The 26,847-nt window shown below is 43.7% G+C and overlaps 1 protein-coding gene across 3 annotated transcripts in view; it reads left to right on the forward strand.

Annotated features, from left to right (window-relative positions):
• The first annotated feature begins 14,333 nt into the window (after positions 1-14,333).
• Positions 14,334-26,847, forward strand: part of LOC118371003 (WD repeat-containing protein 49) — a 58,777-nt gene continuing 46,263 nt past the window's right edge. For all 3 annotated transcript variants that reach the window (XR_008071997.1, XM_052471689.1, XM_052471691.1), the window contains exons 1-5: positions 14,334-15,077; positions 16,357-16,593; positions 16,733-16,879; positions 17,078-17,200; positions 17,314-17,485. Coding sequence is in view for 2 of the 3 variants with exons in the window: in XM_052471689.1 (XP_052327649.1) it covers positions 16,507-16,593; positions 16,733-16,879; positions 17,078-17,200; positions 17,314-17,485 (529 nt within the window). In the remaining variant the exon portion in view is untranslated. The remainder of the gene's footprint in view (positions 15,078-16,356; positions 16,594-16,732; positions 16,880-17,077; positions 17,201-17,313; positions 17,486-26,847) is intronic.

Raw genomic sequence — 26,847 nt, forward strand, 5'->3', positions numbered from 1 at the left:
GTTGAGCTGTTATTTATTGGGACTGTAGTACCCTAGTGGTGACCCCTTTACTCAGTCCCTATATGATGGTGGTTAGGGTCAAATATTAGATGTCAGAGGTCATAAATTAAGGGTAATTTCTTAAAGCACAAAGGGCCAGTGGTGTAGTGTAGGGTGTACGCAGGTATAAACCATATACCCACTTTTTTTCAGTGGGCATTGCTTATATTCACTTCTTAATCCCTATTGATGCATATCAAAGTAGTGTAGTGGAGGTATACGATTTATCAATTATGTAGTACAATAGAGAAATCATTCACAAACTGGCCTACACAATTGCAAAGCACATGAAATATATTCACATGCGCGCAGCACACACAGCCTACTTTCAGCGGATATCATCTGCAGCTCTCAACTTTCTTTGGCATGGAGCAGTTCACAGAAGAATGACATCGGTAGCCGGTAGGGTGGAAAATACGTTTCAATGTATGATATCGACCAGTAAAATGCTAACAATGGGTATGTAAACCAGGTATTGAAAGAGTTTAATCCGAAGTGTTGGTTAGTAGACTGTTTGTGATGCACAATTGTCATAATGCACTGTTTGCATCAGGTGTAGTGTGTCAGGTGTAGACATCAGTGTAGACATAGATGGGCCTGGGTGGACAGAGGCCCACCCACTAGGGAGCCAGGCCTTTCTGGCCAACCAGATCAGATTGATGTGGTTTAAGCATTGCTGTGGACTTAGACCATCACATTTTTGTATTTTTTTATATATTAAAAAAGTGTGATTTTGAGAGTAAAAATATATATTTTTTAAAACATAACAAAACATAGTATTTTTCACACAGTGCCTTGGCTATGGTGCACCGGTCTGTGTAGACTCCGGTCCTGGAAAAGACAGACGTTTTTATTCCGTTTTATTTACTATTACTATTAATTGTCCAAACCAACTGCCACTATCCCACTTTATATTGCTATATAATTTTCACAAATGCCTTTGTATACATAATTTCCAAACATAATAATTAATGAAAACGTGAAAACGACCACTGGTCGCTTTGTCAGAATTATATATATTTTTTAAGTGTTATATTCTTCCTGGGGATGTATATTAACAGATTTTAATAAGATTTCATGTTACTAAAATGCTGTCAGTTCCACTTTAAATGCAACCTTGTTTATTTAAGTTATTTTCAAAGAGATGGCTCACAGCAAGCGGGCTGCAATAAAAAAAACACAGTTCCGCTCATTAGATGATGATCATTTGAAACTTAACTTCTTGTTGCAAGTTATTATTGAAAAGGGAAATGCTAACAAATTAGTAACAACATCCTCTTTGTTAACTTAGCGCTAGGCCCCTTTTTTCTCAATTTCCGACCTGAAAAACGTGCCCAAAGTAAACTGCCTGTTGCTCAGGTTCTGAAGCCAGGATATGCATATAATTGGTACCATTGGAAAGAAAACACTTTGAAGTTTGTAGAAATGTTACAATAATGTAGGAGAATAACACAGATATGGTAAGAGAAAATCAAAAGATTATTATTTTATTTTTTTTTGAGAGAGAGAGACCATCTTCTTAGAATGGCAAGTATAAGGTCATATTGAAAATTAGCTCCCTGTATGCAATTCCTATGGCTTCCCCAGGGTGTCAGAAGTCTATGTTCAAGGTGTCAGGACGCATCTACTAAAATCGGTTTCCTATTGAACATACTTCTTTCCATAAGAAATATTATAGTATCTGAGGAGTGAATAGAAACATATTTTGACTTGTTGAAACAAAGTTAAGGGTAGATTTTCGTCATCGATTTGCGGATTCCACTCATTCAACATGCAGAGAAAGGAATCCGCACATCGATGGCGCCAACTAAACAGACCTTTTGGGATATAAAGAAAGATTTTATCTAACAAAACGACACTACATGTTATAGCTGGGACCATTTGGATGACAAATCAGAGGAAGATTTTCAAAAAGTAAGTGAATATTTAATCACTATTTGTGAATTTATGAAACCTGTGCCGGTGGAAAAATATTTTGATGTGGGGCGCCATCCTCAAACAATCGCTTGGCATGTTTTCGCTGTAATAGCTACAGTATACTGGATAGTGCAGTTAGATTAACAAGAATTTTAGCTTTCAGCCGATATAAGACACTTATATGTACCTAAATATTTAATATCCATAATCTGTATGATTATTTATTTGAATTGCGCGCCCTCCAGTTTCACCGGAAGTTAGCTTGCTAGCTAAACCATGGGAAATCTACTGCTTGCTATTGCGCAGTGACCTGTTGGCCTTCAAGGCAGAAGTTCCCATTAGTTTTTTAACCCTTCCCTTCAAACAAAAATTGAAGAGATTAAATCAGAACATTTAAAATAATAAATAATAATCATTATTATAATCATTATTTTATGAATCCTTAGCCCTTCTTTGAAGGAGTAGAAGGCCCATTGTTCCGCATTGTGTTTAGGTTAGTAATCATTTGTAGAGGGGCTCTATTTTCCCTCAGCATGCATTATTTCACTATTCTGATGTCTAAAGAATCCATATGTTGTTCTGAAATATGAACACAGAAATACTGGACATTTTGAACCCGTATTATGGTGGGGATTTAACAATATTACAATCATGGTCTTATTAAATTGGAATCACATTTTTCTGGTCTCGGTCTTGATTCGGTCTCGAACCCCATATCCCCCTCTAGGTCTCGGTCTCAAACCCCATATCCCCCTCTAGGTCTCGGTCTTGATTCAGTCTCTAACCCCATATCCCCCTAGGTCTCGGTCTTGACTCGGTCTCACCCCATATCCCCCTCTAGGTCTCGGTCTCGAACCCCAAATCCCCCTCTAGGTCTCGGTCTTGGACCCCATATCCCCCTCTAGGTCTCGGTCTTGGACCCCATATCCCCTTCTAGGTCTCGGTCTTGACTCGGTCTCGGACCCCATATCCCCCTCTAGGTCTTGACTCAGTCTCACCCCCCCTCCGGTCTTGGTCTTGACTCAGATTTGATTTGCTCTGGTCTTGAATCGGTCTCGGCTTTAGGTAGTCTCAAACACAACATTGACTGTAGTGCAGCGGTGACCCCTGCACATACACTACAGTCTGAAAATATGTGTACACCTGCCCGTTGAACATCTCATTCCAAAATCCTGGGCATTAATATAGAGAGAATGTGTTTCCACTGCTCCAGAGTCCAATGGTAGCTCTAGCAGGGCAGAAATTTGACAAACTGACTTGTTGGAAAGGTGGCATCCTATGACGGTGCAACGTTGAAATTCATTGAGCTCTTCAGTAAGGCCATTCTGCTGCCAATGTTTGTCTATGGAGATTGCATGACTGTGTGCTTGATTTTATACACCTGTCAGCAACGAGTCCAGCAACGAAATAGCCAAATCCACTAATTTGAAGGGGGTTTGAAGGGAATGTCCACGTACTTTTGGCCATGTAGTGTATGTGAGTATAGCTGGCTCTCTGGGCCTCGCCCTCTCTCATCCTCTGAATCTCAGCCTCTCTCAGTCTCAGCTTCTCAAACAGAGACGAGATCTCATTCTCCTTATCCAGGATGGCCTTTCTGTGGTTACTGACCAGCACTGTGGGAGAACATGTCACACTCATACAATCACAAACCAATGCAGACAAACACGGGTGATGTTTCATTCAAGTGGATGGGATTGTATAAGAGAGAGAAGGATAGGAGGGAAAATAACAGAAGAGGGTTTATAGGCTAGAGGACAGAGAGAGAGGAGAAAGAGAGGGAGAGTGACAGAGATTGCCAGAGAGATTGACAGTGAGAGATTGACAGAGAGTGAGAGAGAGAAAAAAAGAGAAGAGAACAGAGGAAGGAGAAAATAAAATATAAAGACAGAGACTGCATACCTTTCATTTCTCCAGAGCAGCGATGTTCTCCTTCAGTCCCTGAGTAGTCCTCTCGGCCTACAGGTGTTCTATCTGCTCCTTTAGCTCCACTCTGACCTGGCAACCTTCTCCTGGTCCTTACCAGACCTGGCTAACCTCTGCAACCATCTCCTGGTCTTACCAGACAACTACTGGTGGTGGGAGAGGACAAATTCTCTATATTACACTAGAAAGCAAATATTACCATCCTAGTAAACACACAACCACCACACAACTTTGTCTCTGCCCTTACTCACATGAACATCATTCAGTGCTGAAAATTCACCAACATCATCACGTCAATCAGAACAAATCAATGTAAGTTATTAGAATCATATTTCCCCAGACAAATGTGATTCTTATTAGACAACTACACTGTACTTGATCTAGGAGTTGTTTCAGTGTGTATAGTTGGTCATTTTGTGCCAGTGGTCTCTCTGACACATTTCCAATCGGACCCTGCTGCATCTCCTCTATTCTGCGTCTTAGTCCGTCTGTCTCGATGCTCAGCTGTCTGCTGAGAGCCTGCAGCTCTGCTATGGTCTGTTTCTGCTGGGAGCAGTGGCTCTGGGACTCATCACGAGACTGACACAACTTCTCCTCTAACCCACTCACACTGCTGCTGCTCAGACAGAGGAGGGAAGGAGGGGAAGGGAGAGAGATAGGAAAGAGGTGATTAACCACATTGTTATTGCTTTTCCAATGCTCAAGCACATACAAAGCCATACAAGCAGACAGACAGAGGGACAGGCCGACAGACACACAGGTGTTTAACGAACATCCTCCAGGTGAACCTGAGCCCGCACCTCCTCTGACGGGCTTCTCTCTGTAACACAGACAGCCTTGGCCCTGCTCAACTCCTATAGGATGGAAACAGTTACCCAGACTGCCTTGGCCCTGCTCAACTCCTATAGGATGGAAACAGTTACCCAGACTGCCTTGGCCCTGCTCAACTCCTATAGGATGGAAACAGTTACCCAGACTGCCTTGGCCCTGCTCAACTCCTATAGGATGGAAACAGTTACCCAGACTGCCTTGGCCCTGCTCAACCAGACAGAAACAGTTACCCAGACTGCCTGCCCTCAACTCCTATAGGATGGAAACAGTTACCCAGACTGCCTTGGCCCTGCTCAACTCCTATAGGATGGAAACAGTTACCCAGACTGCCTTGGCCCTGCTCAACTCCTATAGGATGGAAACAGTTACCCAGACTGCCTTAGGCAGTTACCCAGACTGCCTTGGCCCAACTCCTATAGGATGGAAACAGTTACCCAGACTGCCTTGGCCCTGCTCAACTCCTATAGGATGGAAACAGTTACCCAGACTGCCTTGGCCCTGCTCAACTCCTATAGGATGGAAACAGTTACCCAGACTGCCTTGGCCCTGCTCAACTCCTATAGGATGGAAACAGTTACCCAGACTGCCTTGGCCCTGCTCAACTCATATAGAACAGAAACAGTTACCCAGACTGCCTTGGCCCTGCTCAACTCCTATAGGATGGAAACAGTTACCCAGACTGCCTTGGCCCTGCTCAACTCCTATAGGATGGAAACAGTTACCCAGACTGCCTTGGCCCTGCTCAACTCCTATAGGATGGAAACAGTTACCCAGACTGCCTTGGCCCTGCTCAACTCCTATAGGATGGAAACAGTTACCCAGACTGCCTTGGCCCTGCTCAACTCCTATAGGATGGAAACAGTTACCCAGACTGCCTTGGCCCTGCTCAACTCCTATAGGATGGAAACAGTTACCCAGACTGCCTTGGCCCTGCTCAACTCTATAGAACATGGAAACTACCCAGATAGGATGGAAACAGTTACCCAGACTGCCTTGGCCCTGCTCAACTCCTATAGGATGGAAACAGTTACCCAGACTGCCTTGGCCCTGCTCAACTCCTATAGGATGGAAACAGTTACCCAGACTGCCTTGGCCCTGCTCAACTCCTATAGAACAGAAACAGTTACCCAGACTGCCTTGGCCCTGCTCAACTCCTATAGAACAGAAACAGTTACCCAGACTGCCTTGGCCCTGCTCAACTCCTATAGGATGGAAACAGTTACCCAGACTGCCTTGGCCCTGCTCAACTCCTAGTTACCCAGAGGATAGGAAACAGTTACCCAGACTGCCTTGGCCCTGCTCAACTCCTATAGGATGGAAACAGTTACCCAGACTGCCTTGGCCCTGCTCAACTCCTATAGGATGGAAACAGTTACCCAGACTGCCTTGGCCCTGCTCAACTCCTATAGGATGGAAACAGTTACCCAGACTGCCTTGGCCCTGCTCAACTCCTATAGGATGGAAACAGTTACCCAGACTGCCTTGGCCCTGCTCAACTCATATAGAACAGAAACAGTTACCCAGACAGCCTTGGCCCTGCTCAACTCCTATAGAACAGAAACAGTTACCCAGACTGCCTTGGCCCTGCTCAACTCCTATAGAACAGAAACAGTTACCCAGACTGCCTTGGCCCTGCTCAACTCCTATAGAACAGAAACAGTTACCCAGACTACCTTGGCCCTGCTCAACTCCTATAGAACAGAAACAGTTACCCAGACTACCTAGGCCCCTAGGCCCTGCTCAACTCCTATATAACAGAAACAGTTACCCAGACTGCCTTGGCCCTGCTCAACTCCTATAGAACAGAAACAGTTACCCAGACTGCCTTGGCCCTGCTCAACTCTATAGAACAGAAACAGTTACCCAGACTGCCTTGGCCCTGCTCAACTCCTATAGAACATAAACAGTTACCCAGACTGCCTTGGCCCTGCTCAACTCCTATAGAACAGAAACACAGTTACCCAGACTACCTTGGCCCTGCTCAACTCCTATAGAACAGAAACAGTTACCCAGACTGCCTTGGCCCTGCTCAACTCCTATAGAACAGAAACAGTTACCCAGACTGCCTTGGCCCTGCTCAACTCCTATAGAACAGAAACAGTTACCCAGACTGCCTTGGCCCTGCTCAACTCCTATAGAACATAAACAGTTACCCAGACTGCCTTGGCCCTGCTCAACTCCTATAGAACAGAAACAGTTACCCAGACTGCCTTGGCCCTGCTCAACTCCTATAGAACATAAACAGTTACCCAGACTGCCTTGGCCCTGCTCAACTCCTATAGAACATAAACAGTTACCCAGACTACCTTGGCCCTGCTTAACTCCTATAGAACAGAAACAGTTACCCAGACTGCCTTGGCCCTGCTCAACTCCTATAGGATGGAAACAGTTACCCAGACTGCCTTGGCCCTGCTCAACTCATATAGAACAGAAACAGTTACCCAGACAGCCTTGGCCCTGCTCAACTCCTATAGAACAGAAACAGTTACCCAGACTGCCTTGGCCCTGCTGAACTCCTATAGAACAGAAACAGTTACCCAGACTGCCTTGGCCCTGCTCAACTCCTATAGAACAGAAACAGTTACCCAGACTGCCTTGGCCCTGCTCAACTCCTATAGAACAGAAACAGTTACCCAGACTGCCTTGGCCCTGCTCAACTCCTATAGAACAGAAACAGTTACCCAGACTACCTAGGCCCTGCTCAACTCCTATAGAACAGAAACAGTTACCCAGACTACCTAGGCCCCTAGGCCCTGCTCAACTCCTATATAACAGAAACAGTTACCCAGACTGTCTTGGCCCTGCTCAACTCCTATAGAACAGAAACAGTTACCCAGACTGCCTAGGCCCTGCTCAACTCCTATAGAGCAGAAACAGTTACCCAGACTGCCTTGGCCCTGCTCAACTCCTATAGAACATAAACAGTTACCCAGACTGCCTTGGCCCTGCTCAAATCCTACAGAACAGAAACACAGTTACCCAGACTACCTTGGCCCTGCTCAACTCCTATAGAACAGAAACAGTTACCCAGACTGCCTTGGCCCTGCTCAACTCCTATAGAACATAAACAGTTACCCAGACTGCCTTGGCCCTGCTCAACTCCTATAGAACAGAAACAGTTACCCAGACTGCCTTGGCCCTGCTCAACTCCTATAGAACAGAAACAGTTACCCAGACTGCCTTGGCCCTGCTCAACTCATATAGAACATAAACAGTTACCCAGACTGCCTTGGCCCTGCTCAACTCCTATAGAACAGAAACAGTTACCCAGACTGCCTTGGCCCTGCTCAACTCCTATAGAACATAAACAGTTACCCAGACTGCCTTGGCCCTGCTCAACTCCTATAGAACATAAACAGTTACCCAGACTACCTTGGCCCTGCTTAACTCCTATAGAACAGAAACAGTTACCCAGACTGCCTTGGCCCTGCTCAACTCCTATAGGATGGAAACAGTTACCCAGACTGCCTTGGCCCTGCTCAACTCATATAGAACAGAAACAGTTACCCAGACTGCCTTGGCCCTGCTCAACTCCTATAGAACAGAAACAGTTACCCAGACTGCCTTGGCCCTGCTCAACTCCTATAGAACAGAAACAGTTACCCAGACTGCCTTGGCCCTGCTCAACTCCTATAGAACAGAAACAGTTACCCAGACTGCCTTGGCCCTGCTCAACTCCTATAGAACAGAAACAGTTACCCAGACTACCTAGGCCCTGCTCAACTCCTATAGAACAGAAACAGTTACCCAGACTACCTAGGCCCCTAGGCCCTGCTCAACTCCTATATAACAGAAACAGTTACCCAGACTGTCTTGGCCCTGCTCAACTCCTATAGAACAGAAACAGTTACCCAGACTGCCTAGGCCCTGCTCAACTCCTATAGAGCAGAAACAGTTACCCAGACTGCCTTGGCCCTGCTCAACTCCTATAGAACATAAACAGTTACCCAGACTGCCTTGGCCCTGCTCAACTCCTACAGAACAGAAACACAGTTACCCAGACTACCTTGGCCCTGCTCAACTCCTATAGAACAGAAACAGTTACCCAGACTGCCTTGGCCCTGCTCAACTCCTATAGAACATAAACAGTTACCCAGACTGCCTTGGCCCTGCTCAACTCCTATAGAACAGAAACAGTTACCCAGACTGCCTTGGCCCTGCTCAACTCCTATAGAACAGAAACAGTTACCCAGACTGCCTTGGCCCTGCTCAACTCATATAGAACATAAACAGTTACCCAGACTGCCTTGGCCCTGCTCAACTCCTATAGAACATAAACAGTTACCCAGACTGCCTTGGCCCTGCTCAACTCCTATAGAACATAAACAGTTACCCAGACTACCTTGGCCCTGCTTAACTCCTATAGAACAGAAACAGTTACCCAGACTGCCTTGGCCCTGCTCAACTCCTATAGAACATAAACAGTTACCCAGACTGCCTTGGCCCTGCTCAACTCCTATAGAACATAAACAGTTACCCAGACTGCCTTGGCCCTGCTCAACTCTTACAGGACAGGGACACTCAGTTACACTTCCATGCCGTGTCATTTGGGGACACTTACAGTTGAGGGTTTCTAAACCATCCATTACAGCAAGAGGCTTTGGTATTCCTGGAGGTGATACATTATTAAAACATCAAATATATAGTGCTCTGTAATGGGTCATATACTGTCTAGGAGCTGCTTGGACTCCTATATAGCTCCTCTGTAGTTTAGACACCTCTATAGTTCCTCTGTGGTTTGTTACCAGTATTCTCCTCCACCCCCTCAGTCTTTATTTTCCTCATTCTTTTGTTCCTCCCTGGACCCTCCTCTCCTACCCGCACTGTGATGTTGCCCTGGCCTGATGGAGCTGTGGGGTGAAATGGGAGACAAGTGACAACTTTAGGTTACGACCATACTCTGATAGTATGAGTGAGGGATTTCACTTATGGGATACGTCCCCAGCGTATTCATCAGAGGCCTTCATTACACTACGCCAGCTATGATTGAATGGTTCAACGAGTCGGACGGGAGGGATTTCTTTCAGACGCCCGACAGAGCCCTCATCCCCCGTAATTCACAGGAGAAAGAGACAGAGGTGTAACGAGTGCGCTGAGGGTTGGGAAGCAAGTTCAGTGAGTATTTTAATAAATAAAAGAAACAATGAACACAAAAGACAAACAACTCCCCGACAGAGTCAATAACACCTGAGGAAAGAACCAAGGGGAGTGACAGATATAGATAGGGAAGATAATCAGTAGTTGGTGAACCAGGCGAGGCAGTCATTTGAGAAACCAAGGCTATTGAGTCTGCTGTTAAGAATACGGTGATTGACAGAGTGGAAAGCCTTGGCCAGGTCGATGAAGACAGCTGCACTGTACTGTCTTTTATTGATGGTGGTTATGATATCGTTTAGTACCTTGAGCGTGGCTGAGGTGCACCCATGACCAGCACGGAAACCGGATTTCACAGCGGGGTAGGTACAGTGGGATTCGAAATGGTCAGTGATCTGTTTATTAACTTGGCTTTCGAAGACTTTAGAAAGGCAGGGCAGGATGGATATAGGTCTATAACAGTTTGGGTCTAGAGTGTCACCCCCTTTGAAGAGGGGGATGACCGCGGCAACTTTCCAATCTTTAGGGATCTCGGACAATATGAAAGAGAGGTTGAACAGACTGGTAATAGGGGTTGCAACAATTTCGGCGGATCATTTTAGAAAGAGAGGGTCCAGATTGTCTAGCCCAGCTGATTTGTATGGAAAGTAACCTATCACTATCTGTCACATCTATCACTCCAGCATTTAATTGCTATATTGTAATTATTTCGACACTACGGCCTATTTATTGTCTTACCTCCCTTATCCTCATTTGCACACACTGTATATATATGTTATAAGGTGAATGCACCAATTTGTAAGTCGCTCTGGATAAGAGCGTCTGCTAAATGACTTAAATGTAAATGTAAATGTAAATTATTGACTGTATGTTTGTTTATTCCATATGTAACTCTGTGTTGTTGTTTGTGTTGCACTGCTTTGCTTTATCTTGGCCAGGTCGCAGTTGTAAATGAGAACTTGTTCTCAACAGCCTACCTGGTTAAATAAAGGTGAAATAAAAAATGTAATTCATCAATAAGTGCATCGATGACGTCGTCCCCATAGTGACCATATGTACATACCCCAAACAGAAGCCATGGATTACAGGCAACATCTGCACTGAGCTAAAGGGTAGAGCTTGCCACTTTCAAGGAGCGGGACTCTAACCTAGAAAATAATCAAAAATCCCGCTATGCCCTCCGACAAACCATGAAACAAGTAAAACTGTCATGCCCTGACCTTAGATATCTCTGTTTTTCTATATATTTTGGTTAGGTCAGGGTGTGACTAGGGTGGGTACTCTAGTTTTTGTATGTCTAAGGTTTTGTATGTCTAGGAGTTTTTGTATGTCTATGTTGGCCTGATATGGTTCCAATCAGAGACAGCTGTTTATCGTTGTCTCTGAATGGGGATCATATTTAGGTAGCCATTTTCCTAATTTGTGTTGTGGGATGTTGACTATGTTTAGTTGCCTGTCTGCACTATTTTGTATAACTTCACGGTTAGTTTGTGCTTTATTGTTTTGTTTTGGAGAGTTTCCCGTTTTATTTTTAAATATGTGGAACTCTACTTACGCTGCGCCTTGGTCTCACTCATACAACGAACGTAACAAATACAGGACGCGTCAATACAGTACTAAGATTAAATCGTACTACACCGCTCCGATGCGCTTCAGATACGGCAGGGCTTGCAAACTATTACAGACGCAAGCTGCCCATTGACACGAGCCTACCAGACAAGCAAAATTACTTCTATGCTCGCTTTGAGTAAACACTGAAGCATGCATGAGAGTATCAGCTGTTCCGGACGACTGAGCCTTTCAGTCTTTCAAAAGCACTTCATGGCTACAGACGTGAGTGCCACGGGGCGGTAATCATTTATTCAGATTACCTTCGCTTCCTTGGGCACAGGGACTATGGTGGTCTGCTTGAAACATGTAGGTATTACTGACTCGGACAGGGAGAATTCGTCTGGCCCAGCGGCTTTGTGAATGTTGACCTGTTTAATAAAGGTTTTGCTCTCATGCATGCTTCAATGTTGCTTGTCTAGAAGCGAGCATAAAATGCATTTAGCTCGTCTGGCAGGCCTGCGTCACTGGGTAGCTCGCATCTGGGTTTCCCTTTGTAGTCCGTAATAGTTTTCAAGCCCTGCCACATCCGACAAGCGTCAGAGCTGGTGTAGTAAGGATTCAATCTTAATCCTGTATTGACGCTTTGCTTGTTTGATGGTTCATCTGAGGGCATAGTGGGATTTGTTATTAGCGTCTGGAATGCATCTCTGTGTTTGGAGTAAAGGTGGTCTAGGATTTTTTTTTCTGGTTGCACGTGACATGCTGGTAAAAATGCATGGCCACTCACACGCCAATGCATCCACGCACATCCATGCATCCCGATCCCTCAGGGAAAAGAACAGTGAACACTGTGTATTCTCCATCGATGCATAAAGATCCACTTCTGGAATGCCGAAGACCATCCAAACCTGATTGGCTACCTCTGGGTGGAGCTTACACTCCCCATATAGAGGGTTCCCCGTGGAGAGTAAATATGCTCCCAGATTCAGTACTCCTGGTACATGAGTAGCTCTCAGTGACTGGAGATGCACACTACTCCACATAATAAGTCTCTGTGCCAGTGTGTGTAAGTGAGGGGATCGTAGTCCCCCTTGTCTGTTAATGTAAATCACAACGGTGGTATTGTCTGTTCTGAATATGCCGTATTTATGCATCATTTCTACTATATCAAAGGAACGCAAAAGGCACTCATTTCATGGAATGACCCAGTAAACGTTAAGTTCTGCCCATTGGACGTTGGTTGCAATGCTCTCATTAAGTTTGTTTGTTTATTTGTCATATGTCCATGAAAGACATAGAGTCACTACATGACAGATAATGTACATTGTGTGTAGTCATTTTTGTAGTCATTTAAAAGCATGTTAGTGCTTTTGGTGTGTCAAGTACAATAAAAATGCATTTGAGAAAATGTATTTTAGAGGCGGCAGACTATTAGAATACTTGGAGGCGTGGCTTGTTGGAGGCGTTGCTTTCTCTTAGTGCTTTTGGTCTTCCAATGAGATGGATTGTCATGCCAGTTCATGTGTTATGCTGTGTTCTATGATTAAAAGCTTTGCTTGTACACTGCCAGTTCTGCAGTTTTAATGAGACTGTCACGCCTGCTCCCGTTCTTCCCCCCTGGCGCTCGAGGGCACCAGGCTGCCCTGCATTACGCACTCCTACCACCATCATTTACGCACACCTGCCTTCCCTCGTCACGCGCTTCAGCAATATTGGACTCACCTGGCCTCACTCATCACCTGTTTATTACCTCCCCTATATGTGTCAGTTCCCTGCTCTGTTCCCCACTGCTGCATTGACTGTCATATGTCTGTGTTACCCGTGTGCTGACGCTGTTCCTGTCTTGTTCTACGTCTGTTCCCGAATAAATGTCTGACTCCCCGTACCTGCTTCTCCTGTCCTGCGTTGGTCTTTACAGAGACTGATGTGATACTGAAGAGCCTGTTAAAGTTAAATTGTTAAGTCAACATTTTGTTACAATATGATATGGCCAGATCTTCATACTTGCTATCCATTTTATAAAACAATATATATTATTACAACATACACAGAATGCATGTAGGAATATATTTTATATAACATTTCCAAATACTTTAAAACATTTAAAAATATATATATATCGATAAATACATGTGAAAATATATTCTAAAATACATTCTTTATTGTATTTCTGAATGTATTTTGAAATACATTAAAAACATTTTACGATGCGTTTAATATATTGTAATGTGCATTTTATACACATTTACATACACATTTTAAATGTATGCAAAAAATGTTTTAAATACATTATATGGGCCAGTCATAAATATACATTTTTTTTTAAAATATATATTTTTTATTGTATGGGCCCCCTCCTAAAAAGGCCTACTGGTAGTATGCGCTCCAGTGTTCAAACATTTTTTATTTTTTTATTTCACCCTTTATTTAACCAGGTAGGCTAGTTGAGAACAAGTTCTCATTTGCAACTGCGACCTGGCCAAGATAAAGCATAGCAGTGTGAACAGACAACAACACAGAGTTACACATGGAGTAAACAATTAACAAGTCGATAACACAGTAGAAAAAAAGGGGAGTCTATATACATTGTGTGCAAAAGGCATGAGGAGGTGGGCGAATAATTACAATTTTGCAGATTAACACTGGAGTGATAAATGATCAGATGGTCATGTACAGGTAGAGATATTGGTGTGCAAAAGAGCAGAAAAGTAAATATCATCAAGCTTTGAACGAGATACAGAGAACACAAGATATAATGTACAATCGACACACACATACTGTACATACCACCCCACACACCAAACCATGTTGCACGGTCTCAGTGGGGTAGTTAATGGTAAAGTGACCTGGGACCTGGGTTCTCTGCCATGGCTTTAGCTTAATGGCTCAGTAATCTGTTACTGAGACATTAGTGGTTTATCATTAGCCAGAGCCTGTCCCTTTGTTTGACTTACACTCTCAGACAGAAACCTGTAAAAACCTCCACTCTTTGAGTAACATTTAGGATCTTATGCACCTCCTGATCTTGGTCTCTTTAGCCTGGTTGAGATTTCTAAGACTTCCACATGGAAAGCTTTATGGATCGGTAGGCTACAGACTGAGAGGCTTCTTTCCCTCTTCCTTCTAATTATTAACTTCTGGACGATTACTTGTCTTGACACCCTGGTGTCCATGCAGATTGTGGATAGTCTCGTCTCCTTGGTCCTCCGCTGAGGATGTGTTGACTTTCTCTCCCTGTGGTCTAACTCCTGTGATGGATGATGCATTGATCTGTGGAGCATTCCACCCTGTCTGAAAAGAAGCAGCTTTGTTTGACCTGAAATTGGATTTGTCCCGAAAGACAAAGGGGGAGAGAGAGACAAAGACTCTTATTTAAACCTAGAGGAGGGGAGAGAGGTATCAGATTGGGCTTAGGCTGTTGTGAGGTCAGTTTGTGTTTCAGCATCCTTCACTCTCTGACACATAAACAGAGGAACTTGGGCCCGAAGGTTTTGAGAAGCCCATCTGAGGCAAAGTCCAGAGGGAAGATCTAAAGCGATGAGTGAGGTTGTTTGTAAAGCTTGGTCCAGAGTGAAAATTCCCTCTGTTTAGCAACACACAATGGACTTAGCGCTAGACTAGTTTGATAGGCAGACAGGAAGGTGTGTAGGAATGGGTACCCTAAGAGGTATCAGTGATCCATGGGAGGTCTACGAAAGGGAAACCTCCAGCAGCAGCTCTTGGTGAGTTTTGTATTTTAAGAACAATATATAAAATATAACTCAAGATTTTACAATATCTCTATTTTCATATTTTATTTTTAGCATAAGTAGAAGTTGACACATGTCAGCTTTTGTATTGTGGCTTAAATTTGGCTGAATCCTGTTATTTCAATTCCACAGATAATAATGTTTTCAAAATATCATTATCATCAACAGAACCATTTTTTTAGCATTTCTATAATGAAAATATCTCTCTGAGTAGAGCTAATTAAAGTCTTATTAACAAACCCTTTTGGAGTAAAAAATGTGTCATTGACTACATATCAATGATTACCTGGCTGTGCGGTGAGTTGATCATGAGAACTACCATTATCTAAAAGGAGCACTCATGCCTTGATGAACCAGGAAGAGAGAGGAGAATGTGGAGACATGACCGATTGTCCTGTGGTTTCCCATGGCAACAGGGCCACACAACACTTGTCTTCATGAAGGTTGGCGACATACGATATGGGGGTTTTGGTCCTAGCAGTCTCCCTCACCCCCTCAAATCTCTCTTCAAGAACCTCTTAAATCCATACAATACAAAGAAAGCAAGCCTACCACAGCAAATCAAGCGCTTGGTTAGTTCACTATAAAACCCAAGGCATTTTTAAATCAAATACTTTTAATAAGTTGAACTCAGTATCAATGAAAAGTCACTATTACTTGATGTTTATGTGGTAATGACTCAAATCTAAATGAGAAGTCGCATCAACTCTATTATTTTAAGTTATTGATAACATCAAAATGTTGTCTGGCTAAATTCCCAAGCTGTCCCCAATACCATCATGGTCACCTAATCATCCCCAGCTTACAATTGGCTCATTCATCCCCCTCCTCTCCCCTGTAATTATTCCTCAGGTCGTTGCTGTAAATGAGAAAGTGTTCTCAGTCAACTTACCTGGTAAAATAATGGTAAAATAAATAAATAAGTATTTTTGTCTGAAATTGGTCACAAAGCGTGCAGTCTCACTGCTGCCACAGGGGTGTGCTGTATGTTCATATTCTGTAAGACTTTCATATTATGCAGTAGTACCCTCAATAATGACCAGTATATGAATCTACACCCCTGTTCAAAAGTTTAGGGTCACTTGGAAATGTCCTTGTTTTTGAAAGAAAAACACTTTTTTTTTGTGTCCATTAAAATAACATCAAATTGATCAGAAATACAGAGTAGACATTGTTAATGTTGTAAATGACTATTGTAGCTGGAAACGGCTGATTTTCTTATGGAATATCTGCATACTACTCCACTCCACAGTGATGCAGGCCAGAATGCCTGTACTCAGGAGGAACTCAGACTTAAACACCTGCTGTTACTGAGGGATGCGTTTACCCGTCGCACAACCTCGGACAGGGGTCCCGGCAGAGTTGGAGAGGTGCACGGAAAAAGGGAGGAGGAGAAAGAGGGATGAGTCTGGAGGAGTTCCAGAATGCTCTGAGTGCTGTGATTGGTCCAGACAGCCAGAGCGGGTGGCTGGAGAGGGTCTTCAATGAGGTGACTATGGCCCTTTGTTACATACGGTTGAAGTAAGTCGCTTTGGATAAAAGCGTCAGCTAAATGGCATATATTATTATTATTATTATAACTGTTTTTTGTTTGTTTACCCTTAAGAACATGTTCTCATTTCCAATAGATTGACGTGTCACGTGATGGCTATGTGGAGTGGGAGGACCTGTGTAGCTACCTGCTGCAGCAGTGCAGAGAGAGAGACCACACCTCCAGGCCAAGAGGCGCTCTACTAGACACTGAACCACTCATCAAACACTGTTCACACAACAAGGTGAGAGAAGCCTGTCTAGTCATTGCTTATAGAGTGTGTTAATAACTATGTAATGACTATGTAATAACTATGTAATAAGTAGTTATATGGCATGTTAATTCATAAGTATGCAGCAGTCTCCATTGACCTCTGTCTCTCTTTCTCTCATCAGCCACTCTCTCACTTCGCCTGTAAACTTTGCTCTTCTCCCCCTTACAGCAGGAGCCCACTATCTGTGTAGTGGCTGTTCCCCATCCTCCCCCCCTCCGCTACATCAGTGTCAGTAAGAGGGGGCTGCTCACTGTGTGGAACAACCGACTACAAGTCCTCAAGACTCTGGAGGTGTGTGAGCTGATAAGCCACACACACACACACACTCTCACACACACACACTCACACTCACTCACAAAGACAGACACACACACTTTCTCTCTTTCTTTGATGTATCTCCTCAGCTGGCTGGAGACCCTGCAGAGCAAGGGGTTAACAGAAGGATGTTCAGGGGCTGGACCACTGATGCTGTCTACCTGCCCAAAGTCCACAAGGTCGCCATAGCAACCAGCAGCAGGGACCTCCACTTTGTTGACGTGTCCACGGCCAGCTGCTTTGAAGACATCCACTTGTTTGGTATCTAACCAACTGTTAGAAAGACTCAAATGAGATCTTTTTATTTTGATTTGATCAATCAGTTCAACTTCTGACTTTATGTCCCTGTTGTTCTCTCATCTCTGAACAGGGTTCTGACTTTATGTCCCTGTTGTTCTCTCATCTCTAAACAGGGTTCTGACTTTATGTCCCTGTTGTTCTCTCATCTCTGAACAGGGTTCTGACTTTATGTCCCTGTTGTTCTCTCATCTCTGAACAGAGTTCTGACTTTATGTCCCTGTTGTACTCTCATCTCTGAACAGGGTTCTGACTTTATGTCCCTGTTGTTCTCTCATCTCTAAACAGGGTTCTGACTTTATGTCCCTGTTGTTCTCTCATCTCTGAACAGGGTTCTGACTTTATGTCCCTGTTGTTCTCTCATCTCTAAACAGGGTTCTGACTTTATGTCCCTGTTGTTCTCTCATCTCTGAACAGGGTTCTGACTTTATGTCCCTGTTGTTCTCTCATCTCTAAACAGGGTTCTGACTTTATGTCCCTGTTGTTCTCTCATCTCTAAACAGGGTTCTGACTTTATGTCCCTGTTGTTCTCTCATCTCTAAACAGGGTTCTGACTTTATGTCCCTGTTGTTCTCTCATCTCTAAACAGGGTTCTGACTTTATGTCCCTGTTGTTCTCTCATCTCTAAACAGGGTTCTGACTTTATGTCCCTGTTGTTCTCTCATCTCTAAACAGGGTTCTGACTTTATGTCCCTGTTGTTCTCTCATCTCTAAACAGGGTTCTGACTTTATGTCCCTGTTGTTCTCTCATCTCTAAACAGGGTTCTGACTTTATGTCCCTGTTGTTCTCTCATCTCTGAACAGGGTTCTGACTTTATGTCCCTGTTGTTCTCTCATCTCTAAACAGGGTTCTGACTTTATGTCCCTGTTGTTCTCTCATCTCTAAACAGGGTTCTGACTTTATGTCCCTGTTGTTCTCTCATCTCTGAACAGGGTTCTGACTTTATGTCCCTGTTGTTCTCTTTATGTCCCATCTCTGAACAGGGTTCTGACTTTTGTCCCTGTTGTCTCTAAACAGGGTTCTGACTTTATTCCCTGTTGTTCTCTCATCTCTAAACAGGGTTCTGACTTTATGTCCCTGTTGTTCTCTCATCTCTAAACAGGGTTCTGACTTTATGTCCCTGTTGTTCTCTCATCTCTAAACAGGGTTCTGACTTTATGTCCCTGTTGTCTCTCTCAACAGGGTTCTGAACAGGGTTCTGACTTTATGTCCCTGTTGTTCTCTCATCTCTGAACAGGGTTCTGACTTTATGTCCCTGTTGTTCTCTCATCTCTAAACAGGGTTCTGACTTTATGTCCCTGTTGTTCTCTCATCTCTGAACAGGGTTCTGACTTTATGTCCCTGTTGTTCTCTCATCTCTAAACAGGGTTCTGACTTTATGTCCCTGTTGTTCTCTCATCTCTGAACAGGGTTCTGACTTTATGTCCCTGTTGTTCTCTCATCTCTGAACAGGGTTCTGACTTTATGTCCCTGTTGTTCTCTCATCTCTGAACAGGGTTCTGACTTTATGTCCCTGTTGTTCTCTCATCTCTGAACAGGGTTCTGACTTTATGTCCCTGTTGTTCTCTCATCTCTGAACAGGGTTCTGACTTTATGTCCCTGTTGTTCTCTCATCTCTAAACAGGGTTCTGACTTTATGTCCCTGTTGTTCTCTCATCTCTAAACAGGGTTCTGACTTTATGTCCCTGTTGTTCTCTCATCTCTAAACAGGGTTCTGACTTTATGTCCCTGTTGTTCTCTCATCTCTAAACAGGGTTCTGACTTTATGTCCCTGTTGTTCTCTCATCTCTAAACAGGGTTCTGACTTTATGTCCCTGTTGTTCTCTCATCTCTAAACAGGGTTCTGACTTTATGTCCCTGTTGTTCTCTCATCTCTAAACAGGGTTCTGACTTTATGTCCCTGTTGTTCTCTCATCTCTAAACAGGGTTCTGACTTTATGTCCCTGTTGTTCTCTCATCTCTAAACAGGGTTCTGACTTTATGTCCCTGTTGTTCTCTCATCTCTAAACAGGGTTCTGACTTTATGTCCCTGTTGTTCTCTCATCTCTGAACAGGGTTCTGACTTTATGTCCCTGTTGTTCTCTCATCTCTAAACAGGGTTCTGACTTTATGTCCCTGTTGTTCTCTCATCTCTGAACAGGGTTCTGACTTTATGTCCCTGTTGTTCTCTCATCTCTAAACAGGGTTCTGACTTTATGTCCCTGTTGTTCTCTCATCTCTGAACAGGGTTCTGACTTTATGTCCCTGTTGTTCTCTCATCTCTAAACAGGGTTCTGACTTTATGTCCCTGTTGTTCTCTCATCTCTGAACAGGGTTCTGACTTTATGTCCCTGTTGTTCTCTCATCTCTGAACAGGGTTCTGACTTTATGTCCCTGTTGTTCTCTCATCTCTGAACAGGGTTCTGACTTTATGTCCCTGTTGTTCTCTCATCTCTGAACAGGGTTCTGACTTTATGTCCCTGTTGTTCTCTCATCTCTAAACAGGGTTCTGACTTTATGTCCCTGTTGTTCTCTCATCTCTAAACAGGGTTCTGACTTTATGTCCCTGTTGTTCTCTCATCTCTAAACAGGGTTCTGACTTTATGTCCCTGTTGTTCTCTCATCTCTAAACAGGGTTCTGACTTTATGTCCCTGTTGTTCTCTCATCTCTAAACAGGGTTCTGACTTTATGTCCCTGTTGTTCTCTCATCTCTAAACAGGGTTCTGACTTTATGTCCCTGTTGTTCTCTCATCTCTAAACAGGGTTCTGACTTTATGTCCCTGTTGTTCTCTCATCTCTAAACAGGGTTCTGACTTTATGTCCCTGTTGTTCTCTCATCTCTAAACAGGGTTCTGACTTTATGTCCCTGTTGTTCTCTCATCTCTAAACAGGGTTCTGACTTTATGTCCCTGTTGTTCTCTCATCTCTAAACAGGGTTCTGACTTTATGTCCCTGTTGTTCTCTCATCTCTAAACAGGGTTCTGACTTTATGTCCCTGTTGTTCTCTCATCTCTAAACAGGGTTCTGACTTTATGTCCCTGTTGTTCTCTCATCTCTAAACAGGGTTCTGACTTTATGTCCCTGTTGTTCTCTCATCTCTAAACAGGGTTCTGACTTTATGTCCCTGTTGTTCTCATCTCTGAACAGGGTTCTGACTTTATGTCCCTGTTGTTCTCTCATCTCTAAACAGGGTTCTGACTTTATGTCCCTGTTGTTCTCTCATCTCTAAACAGGGTTCTGACTTTATGTCCCTGTTGTTCTCTCATCTCTAAACAGGGTTCTGACTTTATGTCCCTGTTGTTCTCTCATCTCTAAACAGGGTTCTGACTTTATGTCCCTGTTGTTCTCTCATCTCTAAACAGGGTTCTGACTTTATGTCCCTGTTGTTCTCTCATCTCTAAACAGGGTTCTGACTTTATGTCCCTGTTGTTCTCTCATCTCTGAACAGGGTTCTGACTTTATGTCCCTGTTGTTCTCTCATCTCTGAACAGGGTTCTGACTTTATGTCCCTGTTGTTCTCTCATCTCTAAACAGGGTTCTGACTTTATGTCCCTGTTGTTCTCTCATCTCTGAACAGGGTTCTGACTTTATGTCCCTGTTGTTCTCTCATCTCTGAACAGGGTTCTGACTTTATGTCCCTGTTGTTCTCTCATCTCTGAACAGGGTTCTGACTTTATGTCCCTGTTGTTCTCTCATCTCTAAACAGGGTTCTGACTTTATGTCCCTGTTGTTCTCTCATCTCTGAACAGGGTTCTGACTTTATGTCCCTGTTGTTCTCTCATCTCTGAACAGGGTTCTGACTTTATGTCCCTGTTGTTCTCTCATCTCTGAACAGGGTTCTGACTTTATGTCCCTGTTGTTCTCTCATCTCTGAACAGGGTTCTGACTTTATGTCCCTGTTGTTCTCTCATCTCTGAACAGGGTTCTGACTTTATGTCCCTGTTGTTCTCTCATCTCTGAACAGGGTTCTGACTTTATGTCCCTGTTGTTTTCATGTTCCCTGTTGTTCTCTCATCTCTGAACAGGGTTCTGACTTTATGTCCCTGTTGTTCTCTCATCTCTGAACAGGGTTCTGACTTTATGTCCCTGTTGTTCTCTCATCTCTGAACAGGGTTCTGACTTTATGTCCCTGTTGTTCTCTCATCTCTGAACAGGGTTCTGACTTTATGTCCCTGTTGTTCTCTCATCTCTGAACAGGGTTCTGACTTTATGTCCCTGTTGTTCTCTCATCTCTGAACAGGGTTCTGACTTTATGTCCCTGTTGTTCTCTCATCTCTGAACAGGGTTCTGACTTTATGTCCCTGTTGTTCTCTCATCTCTGAACAGGGTTCTGACTTTATGTCCCTGTTGTTCTCTCATCTCTAAACAGGGTTCTGACTTTATGTCCCTGTTGTTCTCTCATCTCTGAACAGGGTTCTGACTTTATGTCCCTGTTGTTCTCTCATCTCTAAACAGGGTTCTGACTTTATGTCCCTGTTGTTCTCTCATCTCTGAACAGGGTTCTGACTTTATGTCCCTGTTGTTCTCTCATCTCTAAACAGGGTTCTGACTTTATGTCCCTGTTGTTCTCTCATCTCTGAACAGGGTTCTGACTTTATGTCCCTGTTGTTCTCTCATCTCTAAACAGGGTTCTGACTTTATGTCCCTGTTGTTCTCTCATCTCTGAACAGGGTTCTGACTTTATGTCCCTGTTGTTCTCTCATCTCTAAACAGGGTTCTGACTTTATGTCCCTGTTGTTCTCTCATCTCTGAACAGGGTTCTGACTTTATGTCCCTGTTGTTCTCTCATCTCTGAACAGGGTTCTGACTTTATGTCCCTGTTGTTCTCTCATCTCTAAACAGGGTTCTGACTTTATGTCCCTGTTGTTCTCTCATCTCTGAACAGGGTTCTGACTTTATGTCCCTGTTGTTCTCTCATCTCTAAACAGGGTTCTGACTTTATGTCCCTGTTGTTCTCTCATCTCTGAACAGGGTTCTGACTTTATGTCCCTGTTGTTCTCTCATCTCTGAACAGGGTTCTGACTTTATGTCCCTGTTGTTCTCTCATCTCTGAACAGGGTTCTGACTTTATGTCCCTGTTGTTCTCTCATCTCTAAACAGGGTTCTGACTTTATGTCCCTGTTGTTCTCTCATCTCTGAACAGGGTTCTGACTTTATGTCCCTGTTGTTCTCTCATCTCTGAACAGGGTTCTGACTTTATGTCCCTGTTGTTCTCTCATCTCTGAACAGGGTTCTGACTTTATGTCCCTGTTGTTCTCTCATCTCTAAACAGGGTTCTGACTTTATGTCCCTGTTGTTCTCTCATCTCTGAACAGGGTTCTGACTTTATGTCCCTGTTGTTCTCTCATCTCTAAACAGGGTTCTGACTTTATGTCCCTGTTGTTCTCTCATCTCTGAACAGGGTTCTGACTTTATGTCCCTGTTGTTCTCTCATCTCTGAACAGGGTTCTGACTTTATGTCCCTGTTGTTCTCTCATCTCTAAACAGGGTTCTGACTTTATGTCCCTGTTGTTCTCTCATCTCTGAACAGGGTTCTGACTTTATGTCCCTGTTGTTCTCTCATCTCTGAACAGGGTTCTGACTTTATGTCCCTGTTGTTCTCTCATCTCTAAACAGGGTTCTGACTTTATGTCCCTGTTGTTCTCTCATCTCTGAACAGGGTTCTGACTTTATGTCCCTGTTGTTCTCTCATCTCTGAACAGGGTTCTGACTTTATGTCCCTGTTGTTCTCTCATCTCTAAACAGGGTTCTGACTTTATGTCCCTGTTGTTCTCTCATCTCTGAACAGGGTTCTGACTTTATGTCCCTGTTGTTCTCTCATCTCTAAACAGGGTTCTGACTTTATGTCCCTGTTGTTCTCTCATCTCTAAACAGGGTTCTGACTTTATGTCCCTGTTGTTCTCTCATCTCTAAACAGGGTTCTGACTTTATGTCCCTGTTGTTCTCTCATCTCTGAACAGGGTTCTGACTTTATGTCCCTGTTGTTCTCTCATCTCTAAACAGGGTTCTGACTTTATGTCCCTGTTGTTCTCTCATCTCTAAACAGGGTTCTGACTTTATGTCCCTGTTGTTCTCTCATCTCTAAACAGGGTTCTGACTTTATGTCCCTGTTGTTCTCTCATCTCTGAACAGGGTTCTGACTTTATGTCCCTGTTGTTCTCTCATCTCTAAACAGGGTTCTGACTTTATGTCCCTGTTGTTCTCTCATCTCTGAACAGGGTTCTGGGTCCCTGTTGTTCTCTCATCTCTGAACAGGGTTCTGACTTTATGTCCCTGTTGTTCTCTCATCTCTGAACAGGGTTCTGACTTTATGTCCCTGTTGTTCTCTCATCTCTGAACAGGGTTCTGACTTTATGTCCCTGTTGTTCTCTCATCTCTGAACAGGGTTCTGACTTTATGTCCCTGTTGTTCTCTCATCTCTGAACAGGGTTCTGACTTTATGTCCCTGTTGTTCTCTCATCTCTGAACAGGGTTCTGACTTTATGTCCCTGTTGTTCTCTCATCTCTGAACAGGGTTCTGACTTTATGTCCCTGTTGTTCTCTCATCTCTGAACAGGGTTCTGACTTTATGTCCCTGTTGTTCTCTCATCTCTGAACAGGGTTCTGACTTTATGTCCCTGTTGTTCTCTCATCTCTGAACAGGGTTCTGACTTTATGTCCCTGTTGTTCTCTCATCTCTGAACAGGGTTCTGACTTTATGTCCCTGTTGTTCTCTCATCTCTGAACAGGGTTCTGACTTTATGTCCCTGTTGTTCTCTCATCTCTGAACAGGGTTCTGACTTTATGTCCCTGTTGTTCTCTCATCTCTGAACAGGGTTCTGACTTTATGTCCCTGTTGTTCTCTCATCTCTGAACAGGGTTCTGACTTTATGTCCCTGTTGTTCTCTCATCTCTGAACAGGGTTCTGACTTTATGTCCCTGTTGTTCTCTCATCTCTGAACAGGGTTCTGACTTTATGTCCCTGTTGTTCTCTCATCTCTGAACAGGGTTCTGACTTTATGTCCCTGTTGTTCTCTCATCTCTAAACAGGGTTCTGACTTTATGTCCCTGTTGTTCTCTCATCTCTGAACAGGGTTCTGACTTTATGTCCCTGTTGTTCTCTCATCTCTGAACAGGGTTCTGACTTTATGTCCCTGTTGTTCTCTCATCTCTGAACAGGGTTCTGACTTTATGTCCCTGTTGTTCTCTCATCTCTAAACAGGGTTCTGACTTTATGTCCCTGTTGTTCTCTCATCTCTGAACAGGGTTCTGACTTTATGTCCCTGTTGTTCTCTCATCTCTGAACAGGGTTCTGACTTTATGTCCCTGTTGTTCTCTCATCTCTAAACAGGGTTCTGACTTTATGTCCCTGTTGTTCTCTCATCTCTGAACAGGGTTCTGACTTTATGTCCCTGTTGTTCTCTCATCTCTGAACAGGGTTCTGACTTTATGTCCCTGTTGTTCTCTCATCTCTGAACAGGGTTCTGACTTTATGTCCCTGTTGTTCTCTCATCTCTGAACAGGGTTCTGACTTTATGTCCCTGTTGTTCTCTCATCTCTGAACAGGGTTCTGACTTTATGTCCCTGTTGTTCTCTCATCTCTGAACAGGGTTCTGACTTTATGTCCCTGTTGTTCTCTCATCTCTAAACAGGGTTCTGACTTTATGTCCCTGTTGTTCTCTCATCTCTGAACAGGGTTCTGACTTTATGTCCCTGTTGTTCTCTCATCTCTGAACAGGGTTCTGACTTTATGTCCCTGTTGTTCTCTCATCTCTGAACAGGGTTCTGACTTTATGTCCCTGTTGTTCTCTCATCTCTGAACAGGGTTCTGACTTTATGTCCCTGTTGTTCTCTCATCTCTGAACAGGGTTCTGACTTTATGTCCCTGTTGTTCTCTCATCTCTGAACAGGGTTCTGACTTTATGTCCCTGTTGTTCTCTCATCTCTGAACAGGGTTCTGACTTTATGTCCCTGTTGTTCTCTCATCTCTGAACAGGGTTCTGACTTTATGTCCCTGTTGTTCTCTCATCTCTGAACAGGGTTCTGACTTTATGTCCCTGTTGTTCTCTCATCTCTGAACAGGGTTCTGACTTTATGTCCCTGTTGTTCTCTCATCTCTGAACAGGGTTCTGACTTTATGTCCCTGTTGTTCTCTCATCTCTGAACAGGGTTCTGACTTTATGTCCCTGTTGTTCTCTCATCTCTGAACAGGGTTCTGACTTTATGTCCCTGTTGTTCTCTCATCTCTGAACAGGGTTCTGACTTTATGTCCCTGTTGTTCTCTCATCTCTGAACAGGGTTCTGACTTTATGTCCCTGTTGTTCTCTCATCTCTGAACAGGGTTCTGACTTTATGTCCCTGTTGTTCTCTCATCTCTGAACAGGGTTCTGACTTTATGTCCCTGTTGTTCTCTCATCTCTGAACAGGGTTCTGACTTTATGTCCCTGTTGTTCTCTCATCTCTGAACAGGGTTCTGACTTTATGTCCCTGTTGTTCTCTCATCTCTGAACAGGGTTCTGACTTTATGTCCCTGTTGTTCTCTCATCTCTGAACAGGGTTCTGACTTTATGTCCCTGTTGTTCTCTCATCTCTGAACAGGGTTCTGACTTTATGTCCCTGTTGTTCTCTCATCTCTAAACAGGGTTCTGACTTTATGTCCCTGTTGTTCTCTCATCTCTGAACAGGGTTCTGACTTTATGTCCCTGTTGTTCTCTCATCTCTAAACAGGGTTCTGACTTTATGTCCCTGTTGTTCTCTCATCTCTGAACAGGGTTCTGACTTTATGTCCCTGTTGTTCTCTCATCTCTGAACAGGGTTCTGACTTTATGTCCCTGTTGTTCTCTCATCTCTAAACAGGGTTCTGACTTTATGTCCCTGTTGTTCTCTCATCTCTGAACAGGGTTCTGACTTTATGTCCCTGTTGTTCTCTCATCTCTGAACAGGGTTCTGACTTTATGTCCCTGTTGTTCTCTCATCTCTGAACAGGGTTCTGACTTTATGTCCCTGTTGTTCTCTCATCTCTAAACAGGGTTCTGACTTTATGTCCCTGTTGTTCTCTCATCTCTGAACAGGGTTCTGACTTTATGTCCCTGTTGTTCTCTCATCTCTGAACAGGGTTCTGACTTTATGTCCCTGTTGTTCTCTCATCTCTGAACAGGGTTCTGACTTTATGTCCCTGTTGTTCTCTCATCTCTGAACAGGGTTCTGACTTTATGTCCCTGTTGTTCTCTCATCTCTGAACAGGGTTCTGACTTTATGTCCCTGTTGTTCTCTCATCTCTGAACAGGGTTCTGACTTTATGTCCCTGTTGTTCTCTCATCTCTGAACAGGGTTCTGACTTTATGTCCCTGTTGTTCTCTCATCTCT

This window comes from Oncorhynchus keta, chromosome 2 (assembly GCF_023373465.1).
Source record: "Oncorhynchus keta strain PuntledgeMale-10-30-2019 chromosome 2, Oket_V2, whole genome shotgun sequence".
Taxonomy (NCBI): Eukaryota; Metazoa; Chordata; class Actinopteri; order Salmoniformes; family Salmonidae; genus Oncorhynchus; species Oncorhynchus keta.